The sequence below is a fragment of the Solanum stenotomum genome, chromosome 3, assembly GCF_019186545.1.
Source record: "Solanum stenotomum isolate F172 chromosome 3, ASM1918654v1, whole genome shotgun sequence".
NCBI lineage: Eukaryota > Viridiplantae > Streptophyta > Magnoliopsida > Solanales > Solanaceae > Solanum > Solanum stenotomum.
Window position 1 is genome coordinate 13,652,316 of NC_064284.1, and position 13,390 is coordinate 13,665,705.

At 31.7% G+C, this 13,390-nt stretch overlaps 1 protein-coding gene across 1 annotated transcript; it reads right to left on the reverse strand.

Annotated features, from left to right (window-relative positions):
• Positions 1-361: 361 nt before the first annotated feature.
• On the reverse strand, positions 362-1,820 carry LOC125859898 (ornithine decarboxylase-like). Its single transcript, XM_049539749.1, has one exon. The coding sequence runs from the start codon at positions 1,818-1,820 to the stop codon at positions 612-614; it is 1,209 nt and encodes a 402-aa protein (XP_049395706.1). The 3' UTR covers positions 362-611.
• Positions 1,821-13,390: the final 11,570 nt, after the last annotated feature.

Sequence of the window (13,390 nt, forward strand, 5' to 3'; positions counted from 1 at the left end):
CAAAAGATACTTAAATATTTATAATATATATGAATTTGAATTGATCCACGTGGATGATCCGAATCTAATTTCTTCAATATATTAGCTTGAGATCGTTATCTAAGAACTCATATATAAATCTCAAATTCTACTATGATCCGCCTCTGATTAGAATTTTATTTACTCAATTCTATTTCTACAAGAGGTAGGTGTAAGTACTTCACCTTCTCCAAACTCTAATAACGAGATTACACTAGATATATTATTGTAGAGTTGAGTAGCTTGAAGCAATAATTATGAAGGATGACTAAAGAGAAAAAATCAGCCAAAACAAAAGAGGAGATCAAGGAAAAGAACGAGATGACGTATCTAAAACTTACTCTTTTCAAGAGAATGTGTCCCCTTCTATTTTTTTGAAAAAGAAGAATGGATGCAGTAATAGCTATAGGAAAGCTTGAATAATATCAGAGGACAATAAAGTATAATTTCGAAAGCTTGTAATAAAATAGACATGTGCTTATATCTCACAATAATACAAATACAACAACTAATTAATTATTGGAAACAAATTAAGAAAATAACAAGCATAGCTAGCTGATCCAACTCTTTCTTTGTTCTGGACATATATAATTCTAGGTAGAATTGGTGCTAACAATATAGGTAGGTGTCGATAACATATCAAATCCATTAAACTTTGTTCCTCCACATTTTGAGTATGCACCCATGTTATAGAACACTATCAAATCATCCAATTCAAGCTCCGGCAATTTTATGTCCACAGCCACTGCATCAAGGGAGTCACAACTTGGTCCGTAAATCGTCGATTCGCCTATTTCACAACATTCTTTCATTGAAATTGGCTTAATACCCACAAAGCAACTGTTGTACAGTGTTGGCCTAAACGATCCATAAATCCCTTCGTCAATCCAATACTCTATTTTCTCACCTCTAACTCTTTTGCCAATCACATGTGTGACTAAAGTAAAAGCCGTTTCAGGAAAGAATCGCCCAGGCTCCGCGATTATTTTTAAATTAGGGTCGGGGAAAAAATCTTGGACTGCTTCATTTACTACACCAGCTATTTCCTCGAACAACGGGGTGGATCTAAACCCACCACCAATATTTAAAATTTGCATTTTAGGAATTCCGAGATAATCAGCTACATCAAACACGGCTCTTGTATTGGCAATCGCCTCGCGATAAATGGTGGGATCTTGCGCTATAGATCCAACGTGAAATGACACGCCTACAACTTTTAAACCAGCCACATTACAAGCGTAATGCAGGAGAGGTTCAATTTCTTCGGGCAGTGCTCCGAATTTTTTGCCGAGGGGGCGCAAGGAGCCGCTGTCACTAGGGGCTTTGATTCGGAGCAACAAACGGCATTGTGGGTGCCATTTTTTGATCTTGTCAACTTCAAGCTTAGAATCAAAAGTAGTGAAATTGACCCCAACAGCGGCTGCATGTTTGATATGGGAAATAGCCTTACACGGATTAGCAAATATGATTTGATTTGGGCTAATTCCGAGATTTAAGACACTGTCAATCTCGAGTAAGCTAGCACAATCAAAATTAGCACCCAAGTTGGCTAGTTTAGTAAGAAGTGCAGGTTCATTGTTGCATTTGACAGCATAAAAAGGTTTTACATTGGGAAAAGAATGGTTCCATTTGTCCATAAGCCTCTCAATTGTGGATAAATCGAGTATATAAAATGGTTGTCCAGCTTCATGCTTCTGATCAGTGGCAATTGAACGGATTAAATCCGTCATCGTCGTCCCATCTTTTGGTATTTTGGGCATGACATGATCATGAGTCTTAGCATGAGCTGTAGACAATAACATGATAATAGAAGAGAAAGGGTAGAGTAGTGTTTAATTTATTGCATTTAATATCAATCTCGTTTATTATATTATTTATAGAATGCCCAAAATCAGGTCACGCTTTCTGTAACAAAAAAATTGGAGGAAAATTCTCGTGCTCTAAGCCCGGCCACGTTTTCTCTCGAGTGCTTTTTAATTTGTATTATTTTAGAAAGAGATGAAGTGTCAAAAATACATCTTAATTATTTCTTTTTTTTTTTTTAGTTTCATACATAAACTATTGAGAGTATGAGTTTCATACATAATTAATTGTGTGTATTGCACTCTTTCTTTTATTTGAAAAAACTTTGACACATGACATTCCATATGGATAAAATATTTCACCTCACAAATTAATAATAAACTATTAATATGAATTAAAAATCTTACCTCACTCCACCACCTCCTCCCCCCCTTAACCCTACCNCCCCCCCCCCCCCCGACAAACCCCGTCCTTTTATTTTCTTTTAAATTTCTTTTATAAAATATTTTAAAAAATTCATACTTCACCCCCCACCTCCCAAAACCACCCACTCATTCCCAATAAAAAAATAAAATTGATATTATTTAATTTTTCAAAAATAAAAATCCTACCCCATCCTATTTTTTTCACCCTATCTTATTAACCCTCCGCTCCTAACTTATTTTTATTTTTGACATTTTTCTCATTTTGTGTTGGATATGTACATATATTTTTATAATTCTTTCTACTTGTGTACCGAATTAACATAAGTAAAAAAATTATTTTAAAAAAATCTCACGGTGACAAGTAAAAAATATTTTCGATGTGTATATATCTAACACAAAATGAGAAAAAAAAATATTGAAAGGGAAGGGTTAGGTGGAGTGGGCAATTTTTTTTTTTTAAACATAAAATAATATCTAAATTAGTATTTTGGGGGTGGGGGGCTATAAAAGAAATTTAAACAAAAAAAACATAAAAATGGGGAGGGGCGTTACGGTGAGAGGAAGTGATGGAGTAAGGGGTAAGAAAAATATTTTACCTTTTATTTTATAAAAAATATTATTATTTTGGGATAATAATTTTTAATCTTTAATTTTAACTAATACTAATTTATTTAATTTTGTCAAGGCAAAATGTTTCGTCCATGTGGAGTGTGATGTGACAATTTTTTTAAATAAAAGAGAATGTGTATTACACACCATGATGAGAGTATTATACAAAAGAAAGATGTATTTCTCAAACTAATAAGTGATAATTTAGGTATGCAACTAAAAAAAAAAAAAAGATAATTTAGGGTCATTTATCTATTTCAGAAACTAACTAATACTAATTATTTTTACCGGAATAAAGGCACTCTTTTTTAATTTCTCATATTGAAAGTATTTTTAAAGGTTTATGTCATTTTTCTCCAAATTTGGTTGTCTATATTACTGTCTTTACTGTAACAAGTAGCAAATAGATTTTATAATTATCAATTGCGTTCAATAATTAATTTTTTTGTAAAAATGATAAGAAGATGCTCCCTTTCAGGCTTCCATGCAAGTCCTTCTCATATAAATCACAACAAATTTTCAATTATGAGATTCAACTTAAACCTTTAAAAATTAAATAGATTCACATTGCCTTCTATCATCAATATTTTTTTAAAAAAACTCAATAAAATTCAACAATTGTTTTTTTTTTTGGTGAAGAATTACCATAACAACCAAATCGTTACACCTAAAAAGCACTCTAGAGATTTAAGCCAATTCATCCACTCTAATCTCTATAGCCTAAAAAAAATAGAATCACTAGTTATAAAACTGTTGAATCAAATATCTACATCTAATTGCTTACCTAGAGATTATTTCAAGTAATCTACCCTCTCTATTTTTAGTCTGTGTAAAAGCCAATATGTACCTATAATAATATTTCCTACGTCCACTTTTAATTGTCATAGTTTCCTTTTTAGTGTCAGACGATAAGAACTTTGACTAATATTTTACGATGTATTTTTTTATTATATTAATATGCAAAAAATTGTAATTTATAGTACTTTTCGTATAGTTTTTGAATCTAAATATTTTGTTTGAAAATGGAAGTAATGTAATATAATTTCACTTTGAAAATTAGTCGAATTAACTTTTAAAAAACTCAACATGACAGAAGGAGTAGATATTATTGCATCATCCGATGGGACTGCATGAAGTACGCGCGAGAAAGCCAAAATATCCCAATGAAGTACGAGAAAGCCAAAACAGACGTTCTCATGCAAGCAAATCAATTGGCTAGATTTGAGGATTCCAAAATATCCCATAATAGAATATAATTATCCTTTTATCTAGGCAGAAAAGGCTTAAATATGTCATTCGTTAAGAGTTTGGTTCATTTATGTTATTTTTGTTTGAGAACATGCTCATTTGTGCACTATTTATTAATTGAAATGACATAGATGGGTCAAACTTTTAACGAATGACATAGATGAACCTTTTCTCAAAGTTCGATGGCGTATTTGAACTTTTTTCCTTTTAAAAAATGATTTAATTAATGATGTGACCTAATAATAAATGACCACGTGTAAAAAATAGTTTTGCAAAACGGAAAATATTTTTAGTTTACTAATAATGGCATAAATGAGTCTTTTCTCAAACAAAATGACATAGATGAACTAAACTCTTAACGGATAACGTAGATGAGTATTTTCTCAAAGTTCGATGGCATATTTGAGCCTTTCCTTTTTATCTATTCTAAGTTTTTAATTTTGAGTGTTCATAGACAATATCATGTACTCATTTAAATTCCTTCAACTTCACCATTACTGACGTTGTGAAATTAAGTTGGAAACTTACATAAATCTCAGTAGTTTAGAACCTAATTATTTAAATACATATTAATTTATAATATTATGAATATTACCAAAATTTTATGCATCTTAATATGTCAAGATATATACATGTATCTTGAGATACATGAGGTTAAAATTAGTTATAATTTATTTTAGATACACTATATTCAAGTAAATTTGCATGTATCTGAGATACATAACAAATCTCACTCACCCTCCTCCCGTCTCACTCACCATTCTCCTATGTATCTAGTATCACAGATACATGTGAATCACACTAGATGTATATATATACATGTATCTAGTGTGATTCACATATATCTGGGCTACATAACTATCTCGCTCGCTTTCCTCTCCAAATTCTTGCTTGCCTCTTCCTCGATTTTAGTGCATTTAGTAACAAAAAAATATATATCTAGTTGTATTTTTTTAATATATGATAGGAAAATACTCTTAATTAATGATAAAATACGTAATTATTTAAAAATATAAATAGAATTAGTATATATGGTATTCACAATTCTATCAACCAACCATACATGATCTTTGATCAAATATTTCTGCCATTTTTGTTTCGGCCTAAATTGGACCACACAATATAAGAGGAATCAAATATCTCTTCCCTACCACACAAAATATTATTTTATGGTTCCATATCTTTTTGGCCTAAAAGATATTTGAATAATTTATATCCAAGTTATTTTTTCTTCATTTTTGTCATGTAATCTAGCTAGTTATAAAGGCCAAACACGAACATTAATGTCCTGACGGGACATCATGTGTGACTATCCCATAACTAAACGTGCCAAACAGAAATATGTCAAATTAGTTGCCAATTGGAATGCAAGCATATTAATTTGAGTAAATTTTAGGAATAGTAAAGATAAAAATTATATTAGTGTTTTATAGTTACAGTTTTGTTATTTGTGCTCCATAATCAAATTATGTTTGTCATAGAGCATCTGATTTGTGTAAATCGCGGCAATTTATATAAATTGGGCGCTAATTCATATGTGTCTATGAAAATTGCGTTTGTGTATGTATATGTTCTCTGTGTTAGGCTAGAGTGGCTAGCGAGATTGGGAGAGAGAAGAGAGAGGTGAGTGAGAGAGGGCAAAGAGTGGAGAGAGGTGAATTGTATATATGTAACTATACAATGTATATGTATCAATGATTTTGTTTGTATATCTGCATAAAATTTGAATTCGTATACGATTGAATTGAGTTAAAACATTTGTATTTGTATATAAAATCTCTCTCTCACTTTATACAAACACAAATTATATATTCATTGTATTTTGTATAATTTGTGTTTGTATAAAGTGAGAGAGAGAAAACAAAAGAGAACTGGGCAGGGAAAGATTTGTATAATTAATTATAAGTGTATAGGACAGAGAGATATGTATTTGTATTTTTATGTACAATATCTCTCGCTTTATACAAACACAAACATAAATTTTGTGTTTGTATAAAGTGATAGAGGTGAGGGAGAGATGACTGAAAAGGAGGAGAGTGGTGAGCGAGATCCAGAGAAAGGGGAGAGAGGCGAATGACAAGAAGTTTGATGTGAATTGGAATTAAATGAAATTGTAGCTATAACATTCATTTTGAATTCATAGTTTGCTACAATGCACAATTTTTTCTATTAATTTCTATTTAGCGTAAAAAATTTCAATTTTCTCATGTTTCTTTAGTTAAATATTGATATACTACTGATATACTAAATTAAAAATAATTAAAAATATCAAGCAAAATAAATTTAATTTATTTTCCACAAGTCAAATCTCTACCTATGAAAAGTTCACCACAAAAATAAATAAAGTCCTATATTTTTTTCTAAACTTGCAAAAGTATTATTGTTACCTTTTTTCTAGTCCTATAAAATAATACGTAAATAATTAATAATCTACGGTATAATACATAAATATGCCCTTTAACTTGACCTTATTTTAGATTTATGTCTTTCAACTTTAGATGTACACAAGTAGACACTTAATTAGTTAAACTTGTATTATAAAATTGAAAAAGTAGACACATGAGTCGTACGTGACATAATACATACAGGACACTACATATGACTCAAATTTTCATGTAGGATGTCAAGTAAAACGTGTGTGTCTATTTGTTCAACTTTATACAAGTTTAAATGTCTACTTGTACACATCAAAGTTGGAGGGCATAAATGTGAGCTAAGGCCAAGTTGAAAGACATATTTATGTATTATGCCAAAATTTAAAATGTAAAATAATAATATACAGTCACAAAATAAAAAATAATTTTTTTAAAGAAAACATAACCAAACTTATGAGCTATGCTAATTAATTAATAAGTGACAAATAGGTAAATATGTATATATGCCTGAGATACTTTGATCATTAAAAAGATAATTTTTGACTTCTGCCTTTAAATAATTTGTCAAACACCTTAATTTTTTTTTTAAAAAAGCATCCTTCTTCTTTTTTGTTTGCAAAATAAATATTTGATCTCACAAAAATAATGACACCAACCGTCTCTTAACCATGGTTATAATTAGACGAGTTGGGTTATTACCTATAGAAAAGTGAGATGTATGGAAAAAATCAAATTCAAATTAAACATATTAATTAGTGATTGAGACATAATGACTTTTTATATGTACATGTGAATCACATGTACTTAATGGTCCCATAAATCTTAATTGTATTTTGGATCAAACCCACCCTGTCGATTAGAGATTTGATGATATATTTTAGATGCATTTGATATTTTCCCTCCAAACACATTATCTTCATTTCCACTTTTTCTTAGTTTCCATCTTCACCACCTCACACATTTACTTTCATTACTATGTCATTTAGTATCTGTCTAGATTATATATAAATATTTTTAAGATAATATTTTTTATTTGAGAAATTTGACAATTAGTGTTTGTCCATACAATTTGACACTTGTGGAAACTTGTTTTTCCTACTTTCAATAATAAAGTTATTTTTTTATTTTGAAACAAATAATGCCAAAATCTATACATATATCAAGGTATATGTACGTAAACAGAAAAATGCAAATTATAAGCTGTGAAATTATAAATTAATAGTGATCAATTTATAATTTTTGACTGATTTTACCGTATAAGTAATTTTTTTACTTTTAATTTAATTTAGTACACAAAAGGTAGTTACATGGTAACTATTCAACAAAGAGGAATGACAAGCCACAATTACTTTGGTGTTATCAAATGTGTGGTTATCCAAATAAAAAATTATTTTGAACAAGTTTAATCCACTTATTAGCTTGGGCAAACACTTTTAATTACCTTTCTGGAACATTTACGTGTAGCTATATAATGAAAACAGAAAAAGGTCAAAATTATCCTTAAATTATATGAAAATAGATTTACCCTTTATTATATTTTGGGATCAAAAGTGTCCCCGCCGTTATATCAAGAGACCATAAATACCCTCGAAACTTAACCATTCAAAATTTTAATGATATTTCCACTAAATTATGGATCATCAATTTTAACCCAATTTATAACTCAAACCCTAACCCATTGCTTCCGACCCACCCCGTTAAAATTAATTCTTGTGGCTCCCTATCCGACCCGCTAAAATAATTAATTCAGATCAGATTATCCTTCCTTAGCTATCAGTACCAGAAAAATTCCACTGTATGCAACTGATTTTAATTGTTTTATAGCTAGTGGCGTACACAGGTTTTTTTGTAAGCGATGTTGATATTTAAAAATTAATAAACAATAAATAATTGATTTAATAACATTATATTAATAAAAACTATTTAAAACGTACTAATAAAACGTAAGTCAAGTAAACTACTAAACTTTCCTCGACGAGTTTTCATATTTTGAAATGTATTTATAATAACCTCATTGGAGATGGTATTAAGTACAAAATATTCTAGTGCAATTGGTTTATTTTAGGTTAATTTGACTATAAATAGGAGGTTGGAGGTTCGAATCCCTATTATGGGCGAATAACCATTCAATTCACGCTGCAAACCAATGAGCCATGAGGGCTTAATTGTTCAAGTAATGTCGTTAATGCCTCAATTGTTCAAGTAATGTTGTTAATGTTATTTGTAAGGATATTTTTATTTTTACAGATTTTTATACATATATAATAAAACAGTGTCGGTCGACACCCATGATATATGGTGGGTAAGGATATTTTTATTTTTTCAGATTTATAAATATATATAATAAAACAGTGTCGATCGACACCCATGACATAGGGTGGGTCCGCCCCTGTTTATAGCGATGGTGAGAGACATTCCTCTCTGAGGTTGACCTTAGGATAGACGTATGGAATCTTGAGGTTTCAATATCATTGATATGAAGCCAAAGCATATGGAAGATCTTACCAAGTAATTCTGCTTCTTATGATTTGGAACATAAAATATGATATAGTGTAAATTTTCGTTGCACTAACAATATATATATATATATAGCAAAAGGTTAGAGGTTAGAAAATAGAGTATTGGATTGACGAAGGAGTTTAGGCCAAACACTTTACAACAGTTGTTTTAATTTGTATGTAAAAATGGAGAAATCTTAGTAGCTGAGTTGATTGGTTACCTGAACTCTCACCTTATTGGTGAGGGTTTAATTTTCAATAATTCCCTTCCCATTTTCCCTAGCTACCTCAATTTTTTTTTTAAAATGAGATCAAGGATAAAAATGAAACAAGCTCTTGCAAAAGAGAGCTAGATTGACGTATCTAAATTACTTAAGGGCCGTTTGATTATTGATTAAAGTTATGCAGGTATTAATTTTGTACGATTTAATTATGCGAGTATTAGTTATACAGAGTTTAATTATGCATGTATTAATTATGCAGAGTTTAGTTAGGGGTACTTCTTTGTATAATAAAATAGATGTCCTTGTCTCACAAAAATGCATATCAAACAATTAATTAATGGAGATCGACCCCCTTTTTTTTTTCTTGTCTGTTTTGTGGGTCTCAATTAAAAAAAAAATCTTTTGTACCTATGATATACGTGGTAATAAATTATTGGGTAGAGGAAAGTCACATGTGAATAAACGTGTGGATTTCAATGAAGAAGACATAATAGCATCGCTGATAATAAAAATTCGATTCACAGCGAGTTCTAAAAAATAAAATTATTTGGTACTTTAACAAAGCAAACGTTGATCGCATACGATAACAAAATTGACTAGAAAACAGATTTAAACAAAATTTAATCATGTTCTGATGTCAATGAAGAATCTAATCAAACACATAGTTATACGATTATTGAATTTATTTCACTAGTCTAATAGTACAATCACATAATTATGAAATACGAATTACACCAAAATAGTCACAGGCTATAATCGCATACATATTACAGAAGTTTTGTTCTTGATTTTGGAGAAGAATCTTCACAAGAATCTTTACAGGATTTGAAGAAGTTTGAAGAAGAAAATATTTTTTTATCATTTTGTTTCTCTTGAAGAACACATGAGTTTTTGCTTATGTAACAGACAGAAGATACTTAAATATTATATATATATATATATATATATATATTAATGAGACTTCATCAGAGTAGTTGGTTGTTAAGTAGTTAAAAGGTGGTTTAGGATGATTAAGGGTAGTATAGTCTTTTCTCTTAAAGTTGTTATAACTAATTCTACCAATAGTTAGTTACAGAAACAACTATAAATACATGTTTCCATCATTGTACAAGTTAGCCCTTTGAGCTCATAAATGAAATTCTTCTTTCTTCTCTTCTAGTAGCCTCTGTAAATTGTGTCTACGTTCATGGTATCAGAGCCATACACAGTGACGAACTGTTATAGGCAATTTAGGTTGAAGAATCAGAGAGTTGTTTTGTCGATTCACAGATTCATCAGATTCTCAGTTGATCTGCAAATTGGAGTTCACAGCTGTTATTAACTGAGTTTGATTCTTATTTCGTAACAAGTTTGATTACTATGTCTCCGGATTGAGTAGCTGAAGAACTAGATCGAGGTATCAACAATGGAGAAATTATTGGTTCATTCACTTTGCCTTCTAATACAGTCTCATCATCTCAAGGTATTGACTACAACCATAATCTATTTCTTAGTCCTACTGATGTGAGTGGTGTTAGCCTTATCTCTTTTCAATTACTTGGCATTGAGAATTACACATTGTGGAGTCGATCTATTACACTAGCTCTATTGGGAAGAAATAAGATAGGATTGGTGGATGGATCCTGTAGGAAGGAAGTTTATGGTGAAGAACTGTGGGGGCAATGGAAGAGGGTAAATGCCATTCTGTTGTCTTGGTTAATGAGCTCAGTATCTAAGAGTCTTCTTAGTGGTGTTGCTTTTGCTTCGAATGCTTTGCAAGTTTGGAATGACTTGAAAGAGAGATTTGATAAAGTAGATGGCTCTAGAACATATAGTCTTCACAAAGACATTATAACATTGCAAAAAGGTACTAATTCAGTTTCTGAGTATTATACAAGACTTAAAACTTTGTGGGGTGAGTCTGAACTTTTAGTGCCTGCACCTTGTTGCAACTGTGATAAATCAAAAGGATTTGTAGCTCACATGAATCGGCAGAAGTTGTATCAGTTTTTGATGGGGTTAAATGAGTTCTATCAACAGGCCAGAAGTCAGATTCTGATGCTAAATCCTCTACCTACTATTAATCATGCTTATGCTATGATAGTGGGAGATGACAGCCAAAAGGCAGTGATGTCTCACAACAACAGCGTGCGAATGAACATACTTAGAGCTGACTCTGTGGCTATGTATTCTAAATCTGCATCTACCTCAGGTGTAAAACAGAGATTCAAGAGGAACTCAGTCTTGATTTGTGACTTTTGTAAGTGTAAAGGTCATAGCAAGGAGTATTGCTATAACATTATAGGGTATCCACTTAATTTCAAGTCAAAAAGGAAGCCACAAGGTACTGCATCAGATGTCAATCCTGATCAGGTTCACTTCTCCTATGGTATGAATACTAATGTGCAGGTACCAGGATGGGGGAGAAAAACTGATAGCTCTCAGAGTTATCATGGTGTACTAGGTCCTTCCAATTCTTCTAAGTTGATGAGTCAAGCTAAACTGGAGGTGAAGCAGTTGTTGAAAGGTTTCACTTTCACAAAGGATCAATATGATCACATTCTCAAAGGTTTTCAGCACAAGACAGACATTGCCTCATTGGATTGTAATGCTACACCTGTTGCTGCTCACATTGCAGGTAAATCATTACATGTTCCTGGTATTAACAAAGTGTGGACTGTAGATACTGGTGCTACCAATCATATGGTATCTGATTTAGATATGTTTATCAAAGGCACTGTTTCGAAATTAGAGGTTCCTAAGGTTGTGTACTTACCTAATGGAGACAGTACTCAAGTGACACATGTAGGTCATGTGCATTAGGAGATAATGGTATTATTTTCAATGTGTTATATCTACCTGACTTCCAGTACAATTTAATGTCTGTCAGCAAATTAACAAAGGAGCTAGATTGCTCAGTTACTTTATTCCCTAACTGTTGTGTTTTCCAGGTGCTTTACAGTGGAAAGGTGAAACAAATTGGTAAAGAAACAGGTTGTATGTATACTCAAAAGCATGTCAGTAATCAAAGGGATATAGTTTTAAATGTGTCTCAAGTTTTTACAGATATGGAGTTGTGGCATCAAAGGCTAGGATATGTCTCTTTTGGTGTACTTGATAGAATGTTTTGTATGAATAAAGAAAGTCAGTGTAAGGTGTCTAAGTGCTTAGTTTGTCCTTATGCCAAGCAAACTAGACTCAGTTTTCCTACTAGCAGTATCAAGAGTTGTGACTGTTTTGAGTTAATTCATGTAGACCTTTGGGGTCCATATAATACAACTACTTTTGATGGAAACAAGTATTTTCTTACTATAGTGGATGACTTCTCAAGAATGACTTGGTTGTTTCTTCTTAAACATAAATATGATGTTTGTGCCTCCTTACAAATGTTTGTGCAATATGTTCATAATCAATATGCCAAGACTGTTAAGACAATAAGGTCTGATAATGGCACTGAGTTTGTAAACTCTACTTGTGAAAGCATGTTTCAAAATTTAGGTATTATACATCAGAGATCTTGTCCATATACACCCCAGCAGAATGGAGTGGCAGAAAGAAAACACAGTCATCTACTTGAAGCTACAAGAGCACTCAGATTTCAAGAGAAAATTCCTATCAAGTACTGGGGGCATTGTGTATTAGCAGTTACCTACATTATCAACAGACTCCCTAGCAGTGTCCTTGATTTTCAAACTCCATATGAGAGATTATATTGTAGCAAACCATTACTGTCCCATTTTAAGACTATTGGTTGTTTCTGTTTTGCCAAAAGTCTTACTAAACATGATAAACTAATGCCTAGAGCCAGGTCAGCTATTCATATGGGGTATTCAGCAACACAAAAAGGGTACATTCTTCTGGATCTTACCACCAAAGTATTTTTTGTCAGCAGAGATGTTATATTTAGGGAGGACATGCTTCCTTTTGCACATGACAAACACTCTGGAAGACATCAGTTTTTCACAGATATATTACAAGGAGGTTCAAATGTAAATTTTTAAAAGTTGTCTCAGCCAGCTTATGTATCTTATAATCTTGAGCATGAAGGTCCTGAACCTGGCCTTGCAAATCAGGAGCTTGAACACCTTGGAGATCAAGAACATATCCAGCATATGCCTGAGATTTCAGATGATAACATGACTGCAGTATGTGATCCTTTAGCTGAAATAAGCTCAGGTAGTTCTTCTTCTGGTACTGATCCTCTTATGGAT